Source organism: Neolamprologus multifasciatus, chromosome 18 (assembly GCF_963576455.1).
Source record: "Neolamprologus multifasciatus chromosome 18, fNeoMul1.2, whole genome shotgun sequence".
Taxonomy (NCBI): Eukaryota; Metazoa; Chordata; class Actinopteri; order Cichliformes; family Cichlidae; genus Neolamprologus; species Neolamprologus multifasciatus.
Genome location: NC_140456.1, coordinates 36669760 through 36691664, shown reverse-complemented (window position 1 = coordinate 36691664; position 21905 = coordinate 36669760). Strand labels below are relative to the sequence as shown.

Here is a 21905-nt window from a genome sequence, read left to right as displayed (position 1 = left end):
CATATACTGAGCTGGTAGCTCCACAGTGTTGGAAAGAAACTATTAAATGTGCAAATTTAAAATCATCGTCTCTTCTAACACAGGAGCCATGTTGAGTTTACAGCCGACCACCGGCAGTCTGAACTGGAATGAAGCCCATTGACAGCCAGCAGGTCTGAACAGGAACGCACCCATTTGTATGCGTGGCAATGATGTGGCAGCAGCTGACACAGGATTGGTTCAAACTAAACATCAGACGCATTTCACAGAGTTCACAAACAAACTCACGTTTTTATCTTTGAAGATCATCATAAAGTAGAATTGATGGTCCAGTAGAAACAGCAGGAGGTTTGAGCCCTTCTGATGGAGCAGAAACAGGATTTGGAGGAAGATGTTAATAGATTAGAAAGAATTGTACACTGTGAATCAATGCAAGTCTTTCTAGATAGACAGATCTTTAATAATCCCTCAGGTAGGTTCCTCTGGGACAGTCACAGATAGAGACACCAATTCTGACGTCCTTTGAAAGCCTGACTTTGAATTTTCATCACTCGTCATGTACACAGATGTTAATTCTACATGTTCCTAGTACTGAACTCTAAATCAATATGAAGAAAATGCTCCTACTAATCTGCATATATGTTGATATCAAATCCTTTTCCAGCACATGGATAAATCTCTATAAATCTTTCAATCTGATCAGAATGGGCACAGGGTTGTTATTGCAGCTCCCTGATGTTTGAAAAGCTAAATGTCCATTTTAAAGTGGTCGTGTGTAGGATTGTGTTTCCTTCCTTTGTGCAGTTCTTACAGTAAACCTGTTTGAATGTTTCCTGTTCCCCTGATGCTGCTTCCTGTTGGATAAAGTTGGTTTGAATAACATGTTCTTATAGGTTTCAATGAACTTCAAACTGTGATCCACTTACAAAACTGTCTCATTTTATTGGAACGATCCACATTTGCATCCATTCACGGTACATTTGACATCTGAACACATTTGTACACATGATGAAAGGACAGATGGTGTTTGTGTGTCCTTCTTAAACTCAGTGTGAATGTTTCATCATGTAGAACTACTTAGAACAAAGTCTTTGGGAACATTTGGAGAACACGTTTAGGAAAGTAACATCCTGGTAGAACATTTTCTTAAAGCAAAGCAGAGCTGCAACATGACTGTGAGGATTCAGAAGAATAAAGTCAGAATACTTTATTATTATGAAGACTAAAGTGCACCTTAATGCTGCCAATGAATACACATGTTCTTTGTGAAAGCATGTGTGAGCACAGCTGACATGCACTACACTGACCCCACTCGCCCCATTTCTTCATCCACTTCTTGTTCTTGTGCTTGAAATGAGACGCAGACGCAGCAAAAGTCAGAGGCTCTAAAATCCACAAAAAGGGGGCTTGTTAGATCAGGATGTTGGATGTGATCCATAGAAGACATGGATAATACACCACTTTATTTGAAGACATCTGTAGCACTGCCTCAGTTCTGGATGTTTCCACAGACTCCTCTGTGCACCTAAAGAAAAGGTCAAAGGTCAGCAGCACATGTAGTTGGGACAATTCTTCATTTACAAACAACAGTCGCACAAACTACACAATGATTTTCCTCCAATGACGACTTTTCACTTGCAGAAATGGTCCTGTGTGATTTCTAGGCTGTGATATAAAAACTAGTTCCTAATGGCAGCGATTCACTCAGTAAACATGTGTTTCCTTCACCAACCTCACACACAGATCCAAGAAGATCAGGAAGTGGGCAGTATAGTACAATATGTGTTATTTTGTACTGTACTGCCCAAACTAAAGATCTGCTGAAGTGTTGGAAATGATTCAGATGTTTATTTTGGACGATACAGCAGAAGATCAGACATGAAAGTGGAGATAACACAGAAGACCTGCAGCAAAGGGTCAGAGGTCAGACTGGGCCACTGGGTTCAACAATGAGCCAACGATCATCAAGTAGTGACTAAAGCAGAGCCCTGACGTTCTGACATTTATCACACAGTTAGAACAAATGTCTGCTGATGACTTCATCTCATGAAATGACTGATAGATGTCAATTCATTGATCAGCTGAGCTGCTGCTGCTGATCTTCATCGTGCACAGAAACATTCAGCTTGTTTCAATCAGTAAATAACTCCCACTACTCTCAGTTTGAACTGTTCCCACTCAAAATGCTGTGAGAACAATGATCATTGTAGAACTTCACAAACATCACGTGTTGTTTTCCACATGTAAGATCAGCAAACATACAGAAACTTCCTGTTGCCACACACGGCCTCTAAAATCTCTTCCACGGTTTCTGTCTGAAGTCCACTCTCTGTGTCGGATCCACAGGAAACAACAAGATCTTATTAACATGGTTTTCAATGTGTCTCCTTACAAAAAGTCCAACCAATGAACAAATGTGTATATTTGTGGAGGCCGAACAAAAGCATCACACATTTCTCTGTTTCTATAAACTGGAGTCAAACACAAATATGAAGAGTTTCATTGACAGACTCCAAAATGCCCCCGCAGTGAATCAAAGGGAAATCCTACAGTGTGGCCAGAGAATCTTAATGGCTCCAACATCAACACATCCACAATGTTGGATCCAGTTCTACCTCACAGAGTTACTAAGACACACCCTCTGCCAGCATTATAACAGCTCCACCTGCTTCACCTGCCTCCTCAGCATCTGTACACCTGAAGAGAAAAGAAAGGCTCCAAAAGCTCAAATCTACAAAGGATTCATGAAGTTTCATCCAACAATAACATGTTTGCCTTCCACAGTGTGCTGTTAGACACCACTGTACCTCTGCCATTTCAAAAAGAGCAGCTTGCTAACATTTTGGCTCCAAACACTTTGTGTTTAAGTTCCTAATCTTTGTTTTCTTTGTGAACAACATCTGGAGCTTTTTGACTCATAGAAACATCATTTTGTTCTTTAGATGACAGCAGATTGGGACTGAATAATCAATCACTATCAAACCAATAAAGACAAAAATGCTGATTTTACAGGAACTTTGTTGGAGAAGCTGTAAAGACATGAAACTGGTGGAGATCCCAAACCAGTTGATAGTGCTGATTATTCCAAATAAAGCTGTTTTCCATTTGAGATGAAATGACTTTCTGTCCTGATATATAATAAAGATGTTAGTTGTTTTTGAGCCCCTGTATTAAAAGTAGTTTAAAGTCAGCTTGAGTTTGATTCTTTATGTCAAAGCTGCTCATGATGTTGAGATGCTGATGGAATAAAAACAGTGAAAAATCTGCCTCAATATAAAAGCATGTAGTCCAGACTTAAATGTAGCCTATTGTTAGCTGAGGTCCACACACAGTGTTTGACAGTGTAAACTGTGTGAAAGGGCTGCTGGTGGAGCTCACTAGGATGAGCAGGTGACCATGTGCCACGAGGTGGAGAGCAGCTGGCCTGGCTTTGATTCTGACCACGCCCCCTTTCTCTCTCCCTCTGCTTTGCTGTCACTTATCTTCACTGCTCTGTCCAATAAAGCTGAAAAAGGCCCCAAATCAAAGAAATCTGCCTGCAGCCTCTGAAATGTCTTCTGTTTCCTTCCCGACGGCTTTTTCACCGTCAGCCCATCAGACAGTCCAGCAGCATTTATGATGATGTCATGATGTTGAAGAGACTGCTATGGTGGCCTCCCATGACCCCCAGCCTCATCTACACTGAGATGCAGACATTTGAAAACATTCAGCAGACAACTGAATAATAGTCCAACACAACAGTCTGTGTACAGACACACACTGACCTTTCATATAGTCAAAGGAGTCAATCAAACACAGCTAGTGGAGTCATTTCTTGTGTGAGTCTAAAGTGAATCTAGTATTTGAAAGTCCACTTCCTGTATTTGTTGTTGAAGACTTCTTCAGCTTCTTCTCAAGGACATCAGCTGCTTGTTTGGCAGCAGAGGCAGTTAAGAAGCTTCCTGAAAAACACTGAACAGTGAGTTCACTGTGGCATATGACAAATTCAGCTTTCTATGTGCAAATGTGTCTGTGTCAACCTTTCAAATGCTGTTGAATCCAAAACATCAGCGGCTCCTTGGCTGCTCACTTCATGCACTTCTGTCTTTGTGACAGTCCAATGACATCACAGCTGTTTCCACCCCCAGTGTCTCAGGACTGGACACCTTTAAACATGTCGAGGATCAAACAGCCGTCCAGCTAAACACACATGAAACTATCAAAGCTGACAATCATTCCAATAACATCTAATGGTTCATATATATAGACACAGCACTACAAGGAAATGGCTCTCAGCATCTGGCTGTGGTAACAAATGAGTCCCTGTTTGTGTTCAGATTGTGTGCATGTTTTAGACGTGTGTCACATGTAGAAACACAACAATCCCACAATGACACAAAGATGTGTTTGACACAACTGTGCAGCTGTAAGCTGTTTCTAATGATTCATTGAAGCTCTTCTAACATTCTGGAGACGATCAGTACATGAATCTGTTCAACACGACAACAATTTGACTTCAATGTGAACGTTTGCCATTAAATTATTATCTCTATGTATTAACAGACCTCTCTGCATTGAATCATATCTGTTATTAATCTCTGTCTCTCTTCCACAGCATGTCTTTTATCCTGTCTTCCTTCTCTCAACCCAACCAATCACAGCAGATGGCCCCGCCCCTCCCTGAGCCTTGTTCTGCTGGAGGTTTCTTCCTGTTAAAAAGGAGTTTTTCCTTCCCACTGTCGCCAAAGTGCTGCTCATAGGGGGTCATATGATTGTTGGGTTTTTTTCTGTATCTATGAAGCGCCTTGAGGCTACTTTTGTTGTGATTTGGCGCTATATAAATAAAATTGAATTGAAGTGAATTGAATTGAATTGAAATAACCTTCTTCATCCAGCTGACAGCATCCTTCATCCTATGATATTAACAGTTCCTCCTGTTGATGACAAACCTCTGACATGATCTGCTTGAGGAGCTTTTTCATGTGAAGCTCTCTGAGCTCAGGGCTAAGTTGCTGTGTTTCATCTTTAAGAGCTGCTGCCTCCTCGCCATCCTTGTTCTTCTCTTCTTCTCCTAATGACACCATTTCTGCTTCATATCTTTCACTGGGCCTAAAACAGATGAAGAGTTGATCTACTGCTGTTCACTGTTTGTGTCAATATGGAGAAATATGCAAAGACAAACACAGCACATACGGAGAAATGTAGACAGGATGTGCAGCCAGTGCAGTAAATGGTCTAAATATCAGCTCTTTAGAAAATGATCCTGATGAACATGAAACTAACATCCAATGAGAAACACAGCTTCCTTGTTTCAGGTCCAATAACAATCAATGAAGAGCTAATAAAGAGCTATTCTATTGTAAAATGCTGAGATGATTATTAGACAGAACCCAGCGGCTCACCAAAAGCCTGCATTGAAAATCTATATGAAAGTAATCTATGCTCATATATGGCAAAATCCTTTAACTGTCACTGTGTTTTTCAAGTTTGTAAATGACAAAGAGCTCAGTGGACTTTGCATCCATCAAATCCTGTTAGATGTTTGGATTGTTTTTCCTTCACAGCTTTGTGATGAAGGCTAAAGAACAGAGATATGAACTATTGCCAATATGAATCCTGATGGCATGACGTGGGCATAGACCCACCAAAGCAACACTCAGCTCACTTCATTCCAGGCGCTTGTCTGCTGGAGACCATGAGCCTTGTTAGTCACACATTAGCACCGTGGTAGGAAACAGCCTCCATCATTTCATTAGATCTGAATTTGGACTGTTTCCCTCTGGATGAACCAAGTCTGTCAAATCTATTGATCCAACACAAATTATCAAACACATTGGCTCACAGTCAGATTGGCTTTGTATGGATGGTGTAACAGGGGGCTGGGAAAGGATGCTGAAAGCTGAATATAATACAGAACAATAACAGGACATATAATAATGTAGCAAACATGATCTTCAACAGGCACACTTCTATTATTCATGATCACAAACACAAAGAACTTGTGCAGCCCTGATATCAGCCCTAATATATGAGTGTGTTTGCCCAAAGATTGAAACAGCATCAACATGACAGCTGTAAGAAATCTTCTCTCAGCCTTGTTTGGCAGAAGATCCCTGCAACAAAGATTGTAGCTGAAAGATGACGTGTGTAAAGTTTGCTCTTTGGGAGGGTTGAGGCTGTTTTTAGACCTTTGATAGTTTCCAATCCAGTTCTGAAAGACAGAAATAAAAACAACATCATTAAGATCAGATCATGGAGCTGTTTTCTGCCTTGTTTCTATCTTCACATTACAAGACTTTACTACAATAAAGATGCTAACATGTATCTGTAGCAACAACATCATTGAATCTAGAACAACTGGAGCCAAACCAGTGGCCTCTGCTGGGATCACTGGTGAGCCAACACTTCCTTGTTGGATGCAGATTTCAGGGCTTCCTTTTGCTCCTCTGTTATAACTGTTCTCTCTTCTCAACAAATGATGACACAAAGGAATCAGCAGTGACAAAGATGATGCTGAAGAGAAGCACACATTTCACACATATAACAGACCAGTCCAGTTACACACACCTCTGCTTGACATTAGGCCTCAAACAAAGACACAAAACACTAACTTGACTCTAAATAGAAGAAACGAGCAGCTTTTTCTGTTCTGTGCTTATTTATATTTGACACACATGCTTCTCTTTGTGCAAACACACATTGCACTATAAGGGTAACCTAGCACACAATGATTGGACAGCACAGTGATGATGCTGGGAGATCCTATACGAAGCAACACAGAAACACTGAGAACAAAACTTTAAACATTGATTATATTGAGATAAGCAGCCGACCCAGTCTAGATAAAGGCGAGCAGCTGGGACCGCTGCTGCACCAAAAACAGGTTTCAGTGTTTCCATGTGTGTGTGATGTCTTTACTTATACTGGTCAATAGACTTTAGTCAACACATTATTGAAAGGTGTTACACATGAAATAAAAACAGTGTTTCATCTTTATTCCTCTGAAGCAGCTGCATTATAACCAATCTGCTCCTTTGTGGCCATTTAAAACAGCCTTAAATAACTGTTGTTATATTTGTTGCAGTTTCTGCTCCTCTTGGACAGACGACTCTTGAAAAGACATTTTTGAATTTCAACTTTTAACTGGATAAATATCGGATATATAAACATCTGCAACAAACTGATTCCAGCTTCTACCTCATGATAGGAATGGTTTTGTGGCTCAAGATGACCTGATATCTTTCATGATGGAGACATTTGATACATGTTTCACATATTAAAAGGAAGATGGCGCCTGTGTGTTTGGCATGCCATCTATCGCTCTCTTCTTTTTGTTTTATTTTATTGTTTTTAGTCAATTTTGTGCAACATGTCAGCCCTACATTGTTTTATGATCACCAGACATTACTGGAAATAGGCTTATCTACCCAAGCTTTAGCTCGGTTTGGAAATGACAACCAAGGTTTTCTGCCTCCCAATTTGGAAGTAACACCACCTCACTGGCGCTCCTTACCATTGCCACTGGATGTGCGGAAGCAACGCAGGAGACGGGGTAACCGTGGAGGTCGCCTCGTCAAACTGAGTCTCAGGATTTCTTGTTTTCCTCATGAGCTTCGCTCAATTTGTCGATCCATCCCGCAACTCTTGGTGCCGTTGCGTGCTTTGGACCTGGTGGACTCCTGCTTGGTTCCTGTTGTGGGATCTCTCGAGAAGGGTTCTGCAAAACCCTCTCCTCTCCGACATCTGCGTTGGCGTGGAGTGGACCGAACAAACCTCCGACCTGTGGATCTGGTTGTTAACCCCTCGGAAGCTCCCGAGCAAATTCCTCTCAGGTTGGGTTTAATTAACGCCAGATCGGTGGCAAATAAGACATTCATTTTGAAGGGTTAGGGGTTAGGGGTCTGGGGTCTGTTTCTCTTCCCATTCGCTGGATTTACTCTGTGTTAGAGATATTCTTTATCAAGTAATCAGGTATAATGAAATAACACTCAGACACTTGTAACAGTTCAACGTGCACGGGTGAAAGCTCAAGGGAGACTCACACCCCTGCAGCAGCTCTCTGTCTTTATTTATACAAAGCATGAAGCATACAAGAAAGGAAGTAACATTCTTATCTAGTCAAACAGGCAGGTGCAACTTCTCGTTATGTTCTTAAAAGGTTATGTTCTTAAAAGGTTGTTTCTTACTCTTAGGTGGCGGTTTCCTGTTAAAGTTAGATAATGTGAGAGCAAACAAGTCTTTTTAAGGCAAAGTGTAGACAGTTAGTTGTGCAGGTGGTTTAATGCAAACAGAAATATGAACACTTTTAGCTTTAGTATATCGGCAATAATGATTAATAAAATGTCTTTATAATAAAAATCTTCTGACATTCCCTCCTGTTGTTCAGATTTCGGTAATAACAGCATTGCTATTGGTTCAATTCATAACCTCTTGCCTAAACATTTTCGGTCAGAACGTCATTGAGCAATCCTGGGTTCAATTAGACTACGACATCACTATATGAGTCATTTTCCAAAACATCTTCCATTTGAGGCAGTGTTACATAAGCGTTGATTGAGGTCATCACCATGTTTGATACCATTTTCTTCAGACAGGGTATTACACATGTTGTGAAAACACATAAAAGTAAAAGTAAAATTCCAACAAAAACAAGTCCTTTAATCAGTAGGGACTTCCAAGAACCACTTAGCAACCATGTGAGCCAATCTTCAGTGCTTGTGACATAGTCTTGTTGCTGAGCGTCCTTAATCTTTCTCAAAGCGTTCAGAGCGTCGGTCATGTTTTGTGAATGCACATTGTCTGGGATGTATGTACAGCATGTGGTGTTAAACAATACACACAAACCTCCTTTTTCAGCTAAAATCATGTCCAGTGCGACTCTGTGTTGCATCACTACAATGCGTATTGTGTCGATTTCTTCATTTTGTGCCTTGTTGATCTTTACTGAGGCATTTAGGAACAATCCAAATCGGTAGTCAAGTGTCTCGATCCTGAGCATGTTTTTTCCAGTTCCCACCCAAGGTAACAGGGAGTGGAGAACTTTTTGACCGGTGGTCCATAATTTGAAGTTCTTAGGCACATCTGATCCATAAATTGAGTCATGTGGCAACACTTCAGCGACTTCACGCTTTGCTCTTGATGTGCGTGCGTGTGTCTCTGCTGTGATCTTGAAGGTGTGGTCTGAAATTAGCACTGGTGCACACAGACCGGTGGAGTTTGGTGGGAGCATGAAGTAGGTTTTAGGCCCGCAGGCCCAAGCGGCTCCCTGGACCCAGAAAGTTCCATTTTTGAAGGTGAGTGTTCCTGTGGATTGGGTCATGTCAACGGTTTGTGTGCAGTTAAGGTTCCGTCCGACCTTTCTGCTTCCGTCCGAGAAGTCAAAACATATTGGGTGCTGTATGTCAGGTGGCAGAACTATGGCGAATGATCTGCTTTTGGTGTTGCTGGCGTTGACGTTTACCCAATGTTCTTCGTCACAGGCGTAGTTCCAGTTTGTCAGATTGTAGGCACAAGGGGTTGTCTGTTTGAATACGACCCTTTGCTGTGAGATTGGTTTCATGACACGTTTAACGTCTGTGTCATTACACCATGGAATTTGGTCTTTCTTCTTTGTGCTTTGACCTTTTAGAGCCAGTCCTGTTGTCATCAAATCTCTGCGTGAGCAGTTGCCAGTTATTGCTTGGTTGAATATGCACATCGCTTCGTCGAGTTCAGGTGCCATTCCATATATTGTTGCGTGTATGGCCGTTGTTGGCATGTGTGAACACACATAGCACTCCGTGCTGTTGTCGGCGCGTGTTCTGTCGTACACATACCTATACCACGCGTTGTTCATCCATGGATGGTTGTGGTCCTGGTTTAGGTCACGGAGATGAGAGTTGTCATGCGTCCATCTTTTCCCTCGTGGGATGGAGTGATGGTCCCTGTTGTCGGGCTGGTTGTCATCCTCGAGCAACACTGAGAGGAGGGCTGCCAGTGTCAGCAGGGTGAAGGCGATCAGGAGTATCTTCATGATGACCTGGCACACTAAAATCTCTGGTGAGTAGACTAGAGGCGAGAAGAACAAGGGCGGGTTTCAACCCAATCAGCCCTCTCTCCACCACTAGAACACCGGTGAGATTCTAGATTCTGGCGTCTTATTCTGGGGCGTCCTGAACCTTCTTGCAATGGCTTTGGTGGATCCAAGAGGGTCTTTCTGCTATTTTGCAGGCAGTTGGTGTGGTGAGTAGGACTTGGTACGGGCCTTCCCACCTGGGAGAGCTCCAATTTTTCCTTTGGAGCACCTTGATCAGGATCCAATCACCTGGTTTTAACCTGCAAGACACTGGAGAGATATCACTCGGCATTTGGTTGTTTAGCACAATCTCTTTGTTTTCAAGCAGTTTAGTCATCCATTCAGCTAAGGTGGTTTCCCTTACTGATTTGTCTATTGGCTCGCTTGTGATTGGCAGTGGGAACGGTCTGCCATGAATGATTTCAAAAGGTGTGAGCTTTTGAGAGCCTTGCATCAGTCTCATCCACATTTTTACTAGGCCTACACACTCGGGCCATGGCCTTCCTGTTTCTTCCATGCATTTTCTTAATCTTTGTTTTATTGTACCGTTAGTTCTTTCCACTAGTCCGGCACTTTGTGGATGGTATGCACAGTGATGTTTGATGCTAAATCCTAAGGCTTCAGAGACCTTGCTAATTATGTCATTTACAAAATGTGTTCCATTGTCAGACCTTATTAGGCTAGGAATGCCGTATGTAGGGATGAAATGGTTGCATAGGCATTTTGCCACCGAGATTGCGTCTGCTCTTTTTACTGGATAGATTTCTGGCCATTTAGAAAATACATCTATAATTACTAGAGCGTATTTTGAATTTTCGGTTTGGTTAAGTTCAATAAAATCCATATGGATTGTATGGAATGGGTGAGGTGGTGTGGGAAAATGACCTCTTTTTGGTCTGAGATTTCCCTGTGCATTGTGTTTTTGGCAAATCATGCATGTTCTGATAAATTCTTTTGCTGAATTTTCGAAATTTTGAGTGTAGAAGTGTTTAGAGAGAATATCTACCATCCCTCCTGTTGACACATGTGTTAAACCATGTGTCACTAATGCTGCTGTCTTGTGTAGAGATTTTGGCAATATTGGTTTGCCATTACAGGTCATTAAGTCATTTTTCAGTTGTGCACTACATTTTAACCACTTCTTTTGTTCTGCAGTGGGTGCGGCTTTCTGTTCATCTTTCAGTACATCAAGTGGTATTAACTCTGTGGTTTCAGACATTAAGGTTTCTATTGGCTGATGTGCTGCCTTTTTTGCAGCTATGTCTGCAAAGTTGTTGCCTTTAGTAATTTCAGAGTTGTCTTTTTGGTGTGCAGCACATTTACATAATGCCAGCTTCTTTGGCAGAGTTATAACTTCTAATAGTTGTTTTAGAAGGTTTCCATGTTGTACTGGGTTGCCGGTAGAAGTAACCATACCTCTGTTTTGCCAGATTTTTGCAAAATGATGTACTGCTGCAAAAACATATTGGCTGTCTGTGTGTATGTTTATGTTTGGTCCCTCATGCAGTTGACAGGCTCTGATGACAGCAGTCAGTTCTGCGCTCTGAGCAGAGTGTGAGGAAGTTAGTGGTTTAGCTTCTAAAACCTTGTCAGCTGTGGTTACTGCATAGCCCACACAGTTTCTCCCCAGACTATTTTTGGATGCTGAGCCATCTACAAAAATGTCAGTGAAGGTCAGTTGCGGTGTGCTATGAATGTCAGCTCGTGGTTTCGTTTCCTCATCTAATTTTTGCATGCAACAGTGTTTTTCTCCGTCTGCTGAAGTGGGGAGAAGTGTGCTTGGGTTTAGCTGTCCACACTTCTCAATTGTAATGTGTGACTGTGATAGCAGAATGCCTACATATGAGAGCTGTCTTGCATGTGTGAGGTAAGACAAGTTTGCTTGCAGTAAGATGGAGGTTACAGCATGGGGAACTTTGATAATCAATTTGTGTCCGAGAACAATGTCGGCAGACTTTTTAACTGCCTCTGCTGCAGCTGCACAAGCCTGTATGCATGTAGGCAAGCCTGAAGCAACTGAGTCTAATTTACATGAGTAAAAGGCGAGTGGCCGTTGTTTTTCCCCGAAAGCCTGAGTGAGTATGGCCTTCATATAGCCTGCTCCTCCATCTACATGCAAATAAAATAGTTTGTCATAGTCTGGCAAGGCTAAGACTGTGCGTGTTTGTAGGGCAAGTTTCAAATCATTAAATGCTTTTTCTGCTTCTGGTGTCCATTCTATTTTATCTTTCAGTGCTAGATTTTTTCCATAAATTAAGTTTTGCAAAGGTTGAGCTAACAGAGCATATTCAGGTATCCAGCATCTGCAAAAGTTGCAGAGACCTAAATAACTCATCATCTGTTGTTTTGTGAGCGGTTTTGGAGCATTCTGTACTGCTAGTTTTCTGCTGTCTAACAGTGTTCTCCCTTCCCCTGTGAGCTTGTGTCCAAGGTATGTGACATCTGAGCTCCACAGTTGTAATTTGTGCTGTGAGACTTTGTGGCCCTGCTCAGCTAAATGTTGTAATACTGTCATTGTGTTCGCTTTGCAGTCTGCCTGTGTGTTTCCCGTGATCAGTATGTCATCTACATACAGGAGAAACTGTCCTGGGGCAGGGAGAGTGCAAAGTGACATAGATTTCCTTAAAGCTTCTGCATACAGGGTGGGGCTGTTCTGGAAACCCTGAGGTAACCTTGTATATGTGTACTTCTGATTATCAAAGGTGAAACCGAACAGAGCCTGTGAGTCAGAATGTAGCGGTACAGAGAAGAATGCATTTGATAGGTCTATAACCGAAAACCATTGCTCTTTTGGTGTTACTTGATTTAGGATTGTGTGTGGATTTGCTACCACAGGTGGGATTTGTTCTGTTACGTCATTTATTGCTCTGAGGTCATGTACTAGGCGATACTTTCCTGTGTTTGCTTTTTTCACTGGAAAGATCGGAGTGTTACAGGTCACTTCGGTTGTTTTTACTAAAATGCCTGCTTTTTCCATATCTGCAATTACTGGCCTGATACCTGCCTTTGCTTCTGCTGTTAAGGGATATTGTGGTTTGACTGGCCTGTAGGTTGTGGTGGTTTTTACTACAACGGGATCTGCTCCTTTAATTAATCCTACATCTGTCGATCCTGTGGACCACAGTGTTATGGGCAGTTGTTGTAGTTCTGGGTGTAACTCTAATGAGAGTTCATGTCAGTTCTCACTATCTTCCTGCACGTATACATCAGTGCTGTCAATCATGTGGGTGGCTGGGTGGGTAGTGAGTACCCACCCTAATGTGTATCTCATGCATCCTGTTCTGCGACCTTGAAGCCACCCCTCATGTGTTTCTTCAGTTTTTTCATATCTGTCCCTTTCAACTTGAGCGAGAACGCGGCCTAAATCTTTCCACTCAGTGCTGTCATTGTGTGCTACTGATACATGTGGTTTTGGCATCCTGTTCACTCGTTGCACTATTTCTGGCTGAAGTACAGAGCAGACTGCATTACCACTTTGAGTGACATATAGGTGCTGCAATGTGAGCATTTGTGGGCCTAGTTTATGCACCTGTAAGTCATACATGGGGTCATGACCTGGGCTTTGTTTGAACCTCAGTGTGTTGTGATACTCTGTGTAGCTCTGCCGTGTTGAGTGGGTTGGCAGATATCGATTTCCTATGTGTTGCAAAGGTTCTAGTGAGGGCAGGTCTAATGTCCAGTAGTAGTGGGGCTCTCCCTGTCCTTCACACACATTAATCTGACAGTCAGTGAGGTTTTGCTCTTCATTCAACATTAGCTTAGCATACATGCCTTCTGGCCCTGGCAATACACCTATTTGCAGTTTTCCTAAGGAGTCTCTCCCTAGAAGGTTAACTGGGCAGGATGGGTCATATATACATTGATTTTTGCAGCTGCGTCCACTGTCTGTATGTACTAACAGTAGGCTCTCTGTTAAAGACTTAATGCTGGTGTGCCCTGATGCTGATTTCACTATCATGGTGTTACTGGAGTATTTCAGATTCGGTGGTTTTTGATTTAACACTGTTTTGCATGCTCCGGTGTCGCACAGCATATTCATGGGTTGGTTATTTACATGAATAATTACTGTGGGTTTATGTTCAGAGCCTAAAAGTAATTGTTGTATGTTATAGATTTCAGTTTCATCCTCAGTGTTTTGTTCAGCTTCAGTATTTTGCTCTAGTCACATACTTTCTCTGTCACTATGATTCTCTTTTTTGTTTCTGCAGTCTCGTGCAAAATGTCCTTCTTTTCCGCAATTATAACAACGGTTGTCTCTTTCATTTCTTTGCTTCCTGTTACCTTTGTAACCTCTGCTTTTCTGTCCCTTTCCTCTGTGTTGTCCTTGTCTCTGTCCTCTGTATTTACCAGAAAATGCTATGACACCTGTGTCGGGATCTACAGTGAAAACACCTCCTTTTTCCTTCTTTTTCAGCACTCTAGTTGCATGCTCTGCATATTGTAGGGCGTCTGCTAGATTTCCTGTGTTTATTGTCACCCAGTGCTTTTCGACATGGGCTCTGACTGCGGGACGGAGACCATTTAGAAATGCATTTTTTAACTGCTGTTGGTAAGGTCTTTCTGGGCGGTCTTCATAATCTAGGCCTGAATGTTGTCGGGAAACCGGGCGTAGCCGATCGAGGAAGTCTGATGCTGTTTTGGCTTCCTTTTGTTTTACTTCTCCTATTTTGGAATAATCTGCTCTGGGGGCTAAACGAACCCTAATTCGGTCATATAAGTCTGTCAAAGTGTTCACTAAATCTAGGGAATCTGGGCCAAGAGGTCTTCCTTGGTCATCTGCACCTGTAAAACCGTCTTTCACTGTCCCCATTCTCAATCCTAGCAGGTCTTGCACTACTTGAAGCATTTCATGACCGTTTAGGCCCCATTGAGTTCTAATTAGCTCCACTGCGTCTCTCCACTGTTGAAAGCCTTCATTTAAAGATGGAACATCCTTCTCCACATTTTGTCTGTCAGCTTGGGTCCATGGTCTAAAAACATACACAAATGGGTTTATATCTCTTTCTGCGTTCTCATCACCTATCAACTGTCCATATCTGGGATTAGGTGCAGCTATCATTGGAAAAATTCCGGAGGGTCCTGGAGGATCTACAATACCTCCCATGTCCCTGCCTGACGGGTCTTTCCCTATGTCTTCCTGTGGGTTTGTTGTCATACAGTTTAATGCACTTCGGGCTTGGGCATAAGGATTAGGATTAGGTTGACTAGTGAAGGGATTTTTTGATTGTGGCTCTGGTGCTGACGGTGCTGGTACATAAAGTGGCGGCTGTAGGCTTTGTAATGTTGTTTCCTTTTTCTTTTTTGTCTATTTTCACTACGTCTGTCTTCCTCCTCTTTCCATGCTTTGAAATATTTTAACTCTTGAGTACGTTTTATTTTCTTTTTAGGACTTTTTACATTGTTTAATTCTGCTTGGAGGGTCTCTTTTAAAGTTGTCACTGCAGAGGGATTACATTTTCCCTCCCACGCAGGGCATTTAAACTTTTTTGGATTCCTCCATCTGTTTGCACTAATTTGTCCGGCGCCTGGACATTTTTTCTCTAGCCACTGCTCGTCAGCAGTGAGTTTTGTTGATTTATTACCCATTTTCACTAATTTGTTTTAAATGTTTTATGTTTAGGTACCTTGAAAATTACAGCTTTTTAACTTTTACACACACAAACAGCCGTGGTGCTTTCTCTGGCACGAGGGATGAGAGAGGTTATTAACACAGCCTTCTACTTTCAAGCTACCCTTGAAAGCGGTGTTAATTTTATGTGATGAAGCACAACCTTTTCCTCGTCCCACCAGTACGTCAGCAACCAGTCGGCAAACAATACGGTGGAATAGTTCAGCCTCCCTATTGTGCTGTGAATGTAACTTATTCCACCAACAAAACAATAAAACAGAAATATTTCGCGCGTTTAAAGGTTTTTATTATGACACTTTCCCTCTAAAATAGCTACCAACCCTCTTTCAGGCGAGCATTTACATTTAGAGTTTCCTATAATAGCTACCAGTCCTCTCTTAGGACGAGCATTTACTTGTAGGAACAGTGTCAACTCTTATTCGAATTTTTCGCAAGATGTGGGTGAGTGTTAAATATTCACCTGATTTATTTCGTGGTTGTTTAGGTCTGCTCCATCAACCCCCAACGTCGTGGACCACTTTATAAGAACGCTGGCCAGAAGCCGAATTATAGCGTTTCTGGGCTTTTCCTCTGCCTGGAGAGGAGCTGTCGACAGACTTCAGCTTCTCACGACGTCAGGACTTGATGAAGGTTTCCTATTGGAGCATGAAAAAAATCAATGTCCACTCCGGCTCGAAGGACCATTAAAAATGTTAGAGATATTCTTTATCAAGTAATCAGGTATAATGAAATAACACTCAGACACTTGTAACAGTTCAACGTGCACGGGTGAGAGCTCAAGGGAGACTCACACCCCTGCAGCAGCTCTCTGTCTTTATTTATACACAGCATGAAGCATACAAGAAAGGAAGTAACATTCTTATCTAGTCAAACAGGCAGGTGTGACTTCTCGTTATGTTCTTAAAAGGTCGTTTCTTACTCTTGGGTGGCGGTTTCCTGTTAAAGTTAGATAATGTGAGAGCAAAACAAGTCTTTTTAAGGCAAAGTGTAGACAGTTAGTTGTGCAGCTGGCTGAGTGCAAACAGAAATATGAACACTTTTAGCTTTAGTATATCAGCAATAATGATTAATAAAATGTCTTTATAATAAAAATCTTCTGACACTCTGCTTGACTGAAACTTGGATTCCACCCGGTGAGTTAAGTGCCTTTTCTGAATTAGGCTGTGCCTTCTTTAGTGTCCCGAGAGTTTTTGGTCGCGGAGGAGGGCTAGCTGTTGTTTTTAAGGCACATCTTGACTTTAAGCAGCTATCCCCATCGACACGCCACACCAGTTTTGAACTCTGTGCGATCTGGGCCACTCGTCTTCGCTGCTGTGTGCGATTGTTTTTATCCAAGTTCTCAGAGTTTCTTGCTGACTGTGCATCACGGTATGACAAGATCCTTTTACTTAGTGGTTTTAATATACAGGTCTGCTGCCCGGGGAAGCCCCTGGCTAAGGACTTTCTGGACTTAGTGAACTCTTTTAACTTTGTTCAGTCTGTTAAAGGTGCCACTCAAGAACGTGGTCACACACTGGACTTGGTTTTATCACATGGTTTATCTGTCCATAACGTACTCATCGAGGATGCAGTGTTCTCTGACCATATGCCTATTTTATGTGATATTGTTCTTTTTAATCCTGTTGTTAAGCGTGCTGTACCGGCTCGATGTTATCGTGCTTTTGGCTCAGATACCGCCGAGCAATTTTCCATATTGTTTGACCAATTTATTTCTTATCCTCCTGAGTTGTCCACCTCAGATGGATTAGTTTCTTGTTTGGATTCTGCTTGTAAATCTGTCCTCGACGCTGTCGCTCCTTTTATATTCAGACAATGCAAGCCAAAGGCTAGTCCTTGGCTAACTGATTTTACCAGAGCCGCTAGAAAAGAATGTAGAAGATGTGAAAGACGGTGGAAAAAAGATAGACTGTGTGTCTCTATGGAAGCTCTTAAGACTAGCTGGAAAGTCTATCAGAGAGCAGTAAAGGCTGCCAAGCACTCCTATTTTTCTCAGCGTATTGCTGCCAGCTCGCATAACCCTCGTGTTCTATATAACTCTATAAATTCTGTAATTAATCCGGAAGGCTATATTCTTTTGCACTCTTCTGCGGTTATGTGCAATAAGTTTCTTAATTATTTTGTGGACAAGGTTGCTAGTTTGAGACCTCCGACTCTACCTATTGCTGACCCAGCCATGCATGGTGCTTGCTCAAGTTTGTTCTCTGCTTTTCTACCAATTGTTTTATCTGATTTAGAGAAACTTGTGCTGAATGCTAAACTGTGTGGCTCTCCAAATGACGTTGTTCCTCCCCGTTTTCTTAAAAAGGTATTTCCTATCATTGGACCTCACATTCTGAACATTATTAATACTAGTCTTTTGTCTGGTCAAGTACCTAGGGAATTTAACACATGACTGTCAGAAACTGTTAATCTGCTGCAGCTCTTTAACTCTTCCACTTCTTTTTTTGTAATCTCTTAGTTTCCTCATTTTTTTAAGGTGGCACTGCAAACCAAATCCAAAGTCAACAAGCTGTTATATAATGGAGTTGAACCTGTAATGGAGTTTGATTTAAACCAATCTAAGCAATTAAGAGAATGATGATGAGCAAATAAAGGATGGCGGAGGTGGTGGATGAAGACCCGGACAGCTGTGGTTGGCTCCTCATATATAGCAGAGTGAGGTTGTGTTTGCACATTATTATAAAACCATGTTCACCATATATTTTAGCTGCAGACAATAACATTATTTGTTTTGCTGTGGTGATGTTATTCCACTTTGGTAAAATGGGAAAACGATCATTTCCTGCTGTTATTCACACATTATTCCAAGACCCTCAACACAAGCCTTGTAGTCCAACCATATAAAGACAAATAAATAGTTGTGTTTGTAACAGCTCGTGAACATGAATCGTTCCACATTACTTTAAAAATCATTGTAAACTAAACTGGAATAAATTAGTGTTTATAAATAGTTTTGTCTCACCTGTTTATACACAGTGTTTCAGTTCTTATCAGAGAGTCCCACCGTCTCACATGTGATGAACCTTTAGCTCTGTTGTAAGCCTGTTGTTAGACCAGGTTTCCCTCATTTAAAAATAATCTCTCATTAGGAATGGATATGATGTCTAAGACATAGAAATGCTTATTATGGGTTCACTTGATGTCATTGAAAAGATGCACATAGGTAACGCGCAGGCCGTCCAGCTCCGAGGTTTATCTTGTCACCTCGAGTCTGCGACACTCTCTCCATGTCCTCTCAGATAAGGGTGCACACATTTCTGCATGACCTTCTAAATTAGAAAGAGCGATTCACAAAACAGAAGCTGACCATCACAAAACACTCATCACAAACCAAAAATAGCTCCACTGAGCATCAAACTATCACCAGAGTTTACTGATAATCTAAAGACTCACATAACTCATTTTGTCTCCTTTTGTCTTAGTTTGAGACATAAGTGCATGATTATAATACTGTGTAGTTAGAAGAGGCAGAGCTGATGCTTCCTCTTAATTATCCTCTTCATTGTTCCCGAGCCTCAGTAGTGGAAGCTACCATGGATAGAAAAACAATGACTCATCTTAAATCTCAAATGACCTCTTTGTCTCCAAAGAGCTGCTGATGTGTTCGATATGATCCACAAGCTTAAACTAGGATTATAAATGTGTGCAGTGATGTGTGTGAAACCTCTGAGGACTCACACGTGTGTGCTTCAGCCCACACACATATGAAGCACTGCGACCTCACACACAACTATTTTACACATCCAACCTGAATCCTGATCATTTCTACAGTTTATTAAGCTCAGCTTCACCTGAACATCAGTGATGAAGCTGCTCTGACTCCATCACAGCTCACAGCTGTTGGAAAGAGTCAAACAACGAAGAAGGTTCAGAAACAGCTGATGATTTTACAGAAACATGATGCAAACATGAGAATGGACAAATGATTTTTTATTAACACACTGTTTATGTTTCACTTTGCATGATGTCATCAACACTGTGACACCAGGGGGCGCTCATCACCAGCCTGAGGAAGTGTGCAGTGATAATGGGGAGAGACGCAGTATTGTGTGTACTGCAGTTGGACAGAAGGAAAAACTTCCTCCTGAAAACATTTTTATCCTTCCCAAAAGTGTTTAAGTCAAATGTTAAAAATATATAAATACAATAAAACACAGGGTCTTACATAAAGTTTGTAATGCAGTTGTGCACTGAGCACCTTTCCAATGTTCCTTCCTCAGATGAGTGTCCAGCTGCTGAACACATTAACATCTGTTATGTAAATGTAGCCGAACACCAACCTGAGCACTGCTGGGAAAATAAAAAGGCAAACATCAAAAGTGCTGCATTATCTTATTTATTTTGAATGTTGACTTAGATCCACACCACGATTATTAAATTATAGAACTAAAATAACAAAACTTGTCTGCTTCTTTAAAATTTCTTTTATTACATCAAACCAGTGCAAACTGAAAAAAACAAAGAGCTGTTAGCATGTTTAGACCAACTTTGAGACAGAGACTGTAAAGTTCTGCACTTTAAATCCTGCCTGTGTTCCTGCAAATGATTCACACTGAAAGTATCTTAGTTTAGTATTAAGTGAGCCACAAAGCAGCCTAATAGCTTTAAAAACAGTAAAAGTAAATGAAATTGTTTCAGTGTAATTCAGACTAAAGTCCAGCTGCAGATAAGGAATACACTCATGCCGTTGTTTTGCCCCCTGAGCTCCAGGTGTTGTGCCAAAAAGTGCTCGTGATTACCGTCCGCGGAAGCGCGCAGCTGCTTAAAGCTGTAGCGTCCAGATTACTTACAGCTACTTCCTGCAGCTGATATAAGCTGTGGTAAACTGAACACAGCTTCAACCATCTGTTTGTTGAAAAATAGTAACGGACCACATTTTCTTGTTAGTAACTGTAACAGCGTTGTAACGATAGGAATAGTAATTAGTTAGATTACTTGTTACTGAAAAAAGTAACGCCGTTAGTAACACTGTTATTTGTAACGCCATTATTCCCATCACTGTCAATAACAGAGTCTGAATGAAGCTCAGGTATTGATGCTGCTCCCTGATTGGACGGTTGATTTCAGCTCTGCTCTCAGTCTTTCCTGCACAGTTGAAGGTAGAAAGTGTGACTGGATCTATAGACTGGAAACAGAGAAACATGCTGAACATTTGAAGCTTTGCAGCAGAAATGTTCATGTTACAAATACAGCAGAGCTGATCTGGGATCAGTGTGTTCACACCTGCAGCTACAACAAGGTTTCATGTCTCCACACGTCAGCATGTGAACTTTACTCTGACTCAGTCTGAGCAGTCAGACGGCATATTTTTAAAGTTAACACATCAGCACACACAGAGCTGAGCCCCTCCCACCTGTGCTGAGTTTCAGGTGAAGCCCCGCCTCCTTCCAGGAAGCAGCTCACCTGTGTGTCCGTGTTTAGTGTCCAGGTGTGGAGTGGAGCTTGTTGTTGGTGTGTGAAGAAACTGTAAGTTTGCTTTGTTTCCTCCTTTAACAGTTTGTCTTTAGGAACTTTACTGTTTGTTCAGCTCATGTTTGATTTCTTCACACAACAATGTTGTTGTTTTCCTGGCTAACATCAGCTGTGTGCAGCTTAGTTCAGCACAAATCTGCCGCTCCATAGTTCACGGTAACGGACTCACAGCTGGACCAACGAGGCCGAGTGTGTCCGCCACTCTGAGATACGTTCGTGTTTGTGTACTTGTAGTTTGTACTTTGTGAGTTCACTCAGAGCCCACAGAGGACGCAGCGTACGTGATGACGTCACAGCTCACCTTTACCTCCTTTACTGTCACTGTGATTAATATTTACACACGACACACCTGCAGAGCTCTGACGCTAAGCTAGTCAGACAGCATGCTAAAGCTAAGCTAACGCTAAGAGCTCTTAAAGACACGAGTTAAAAATGTAATTGAGCACTTTGTGAATGAGAGCAGCAGCAGCACAGAGTCAGTTGATGGTCAGATGGTTACAGAAAGAGCAGCAGACTTTGCAAATGATTATTTATTCCAGCTGTAACTCAGACATGACATGTAAACAGACTGTTGGCTCTCCTCAAACAGGAAGTGATGCTTCACTTTCAGATGTGAGTGAAGTTGGCCCCCCCACCTTCTTCAAATCCAACAAAAGTCGTATCAAATGTTTGTGCTGGTTTGTGCTGGTTTGTGCTGCAAAAATTTTCGTTTGTGCCGCTTTCATTTTAAAGATATTAATAAAAATTTCTAGAGGTCATCAGAGGTCAACCAGCCCCCCCACATTAATGAAA

At 41.8% G+C, this 21905-nt stretch overlaps 2 protein-coding genes across 3 annotated transcripts in view; both read right to left on the bottom strand.

Annotated features, from left to right (window-relative positions):
- The window catches only part of LOC146498584 (protein NLRC3-like), a 350052-nt gene that overhangs the window by 104512 nt on the left and 223635 nt on the right, over window positions 1-21905 (bottom strand). The gene's annotated exons all lie outside the window — the stretch shown is intronic.
- On the bottom strand, window positions 8373-9985 carry LOC146498587 (uncharacterized). The gene has a single exon (XM_085140048.1). It carries the CDS (start codon window positions 9968-9970, stop codon window positions 8438-8440), a length of 1533 nt encoding a protein of 510 aa, XP_084996174.1. The 5' UTR covers window positions 9971-9985; the 3' UTR covers window positions 8373-8437.

Excerpts from the sequence above, each read along its gene's own strand:
- LOC146498587 (XM_085140048.1), bottom strand. The coding sequence starts at position 9,970 with ATGAAGATACTCCTGATCGCCTTCACCCTGCTGACACTGGCAGCCCTC.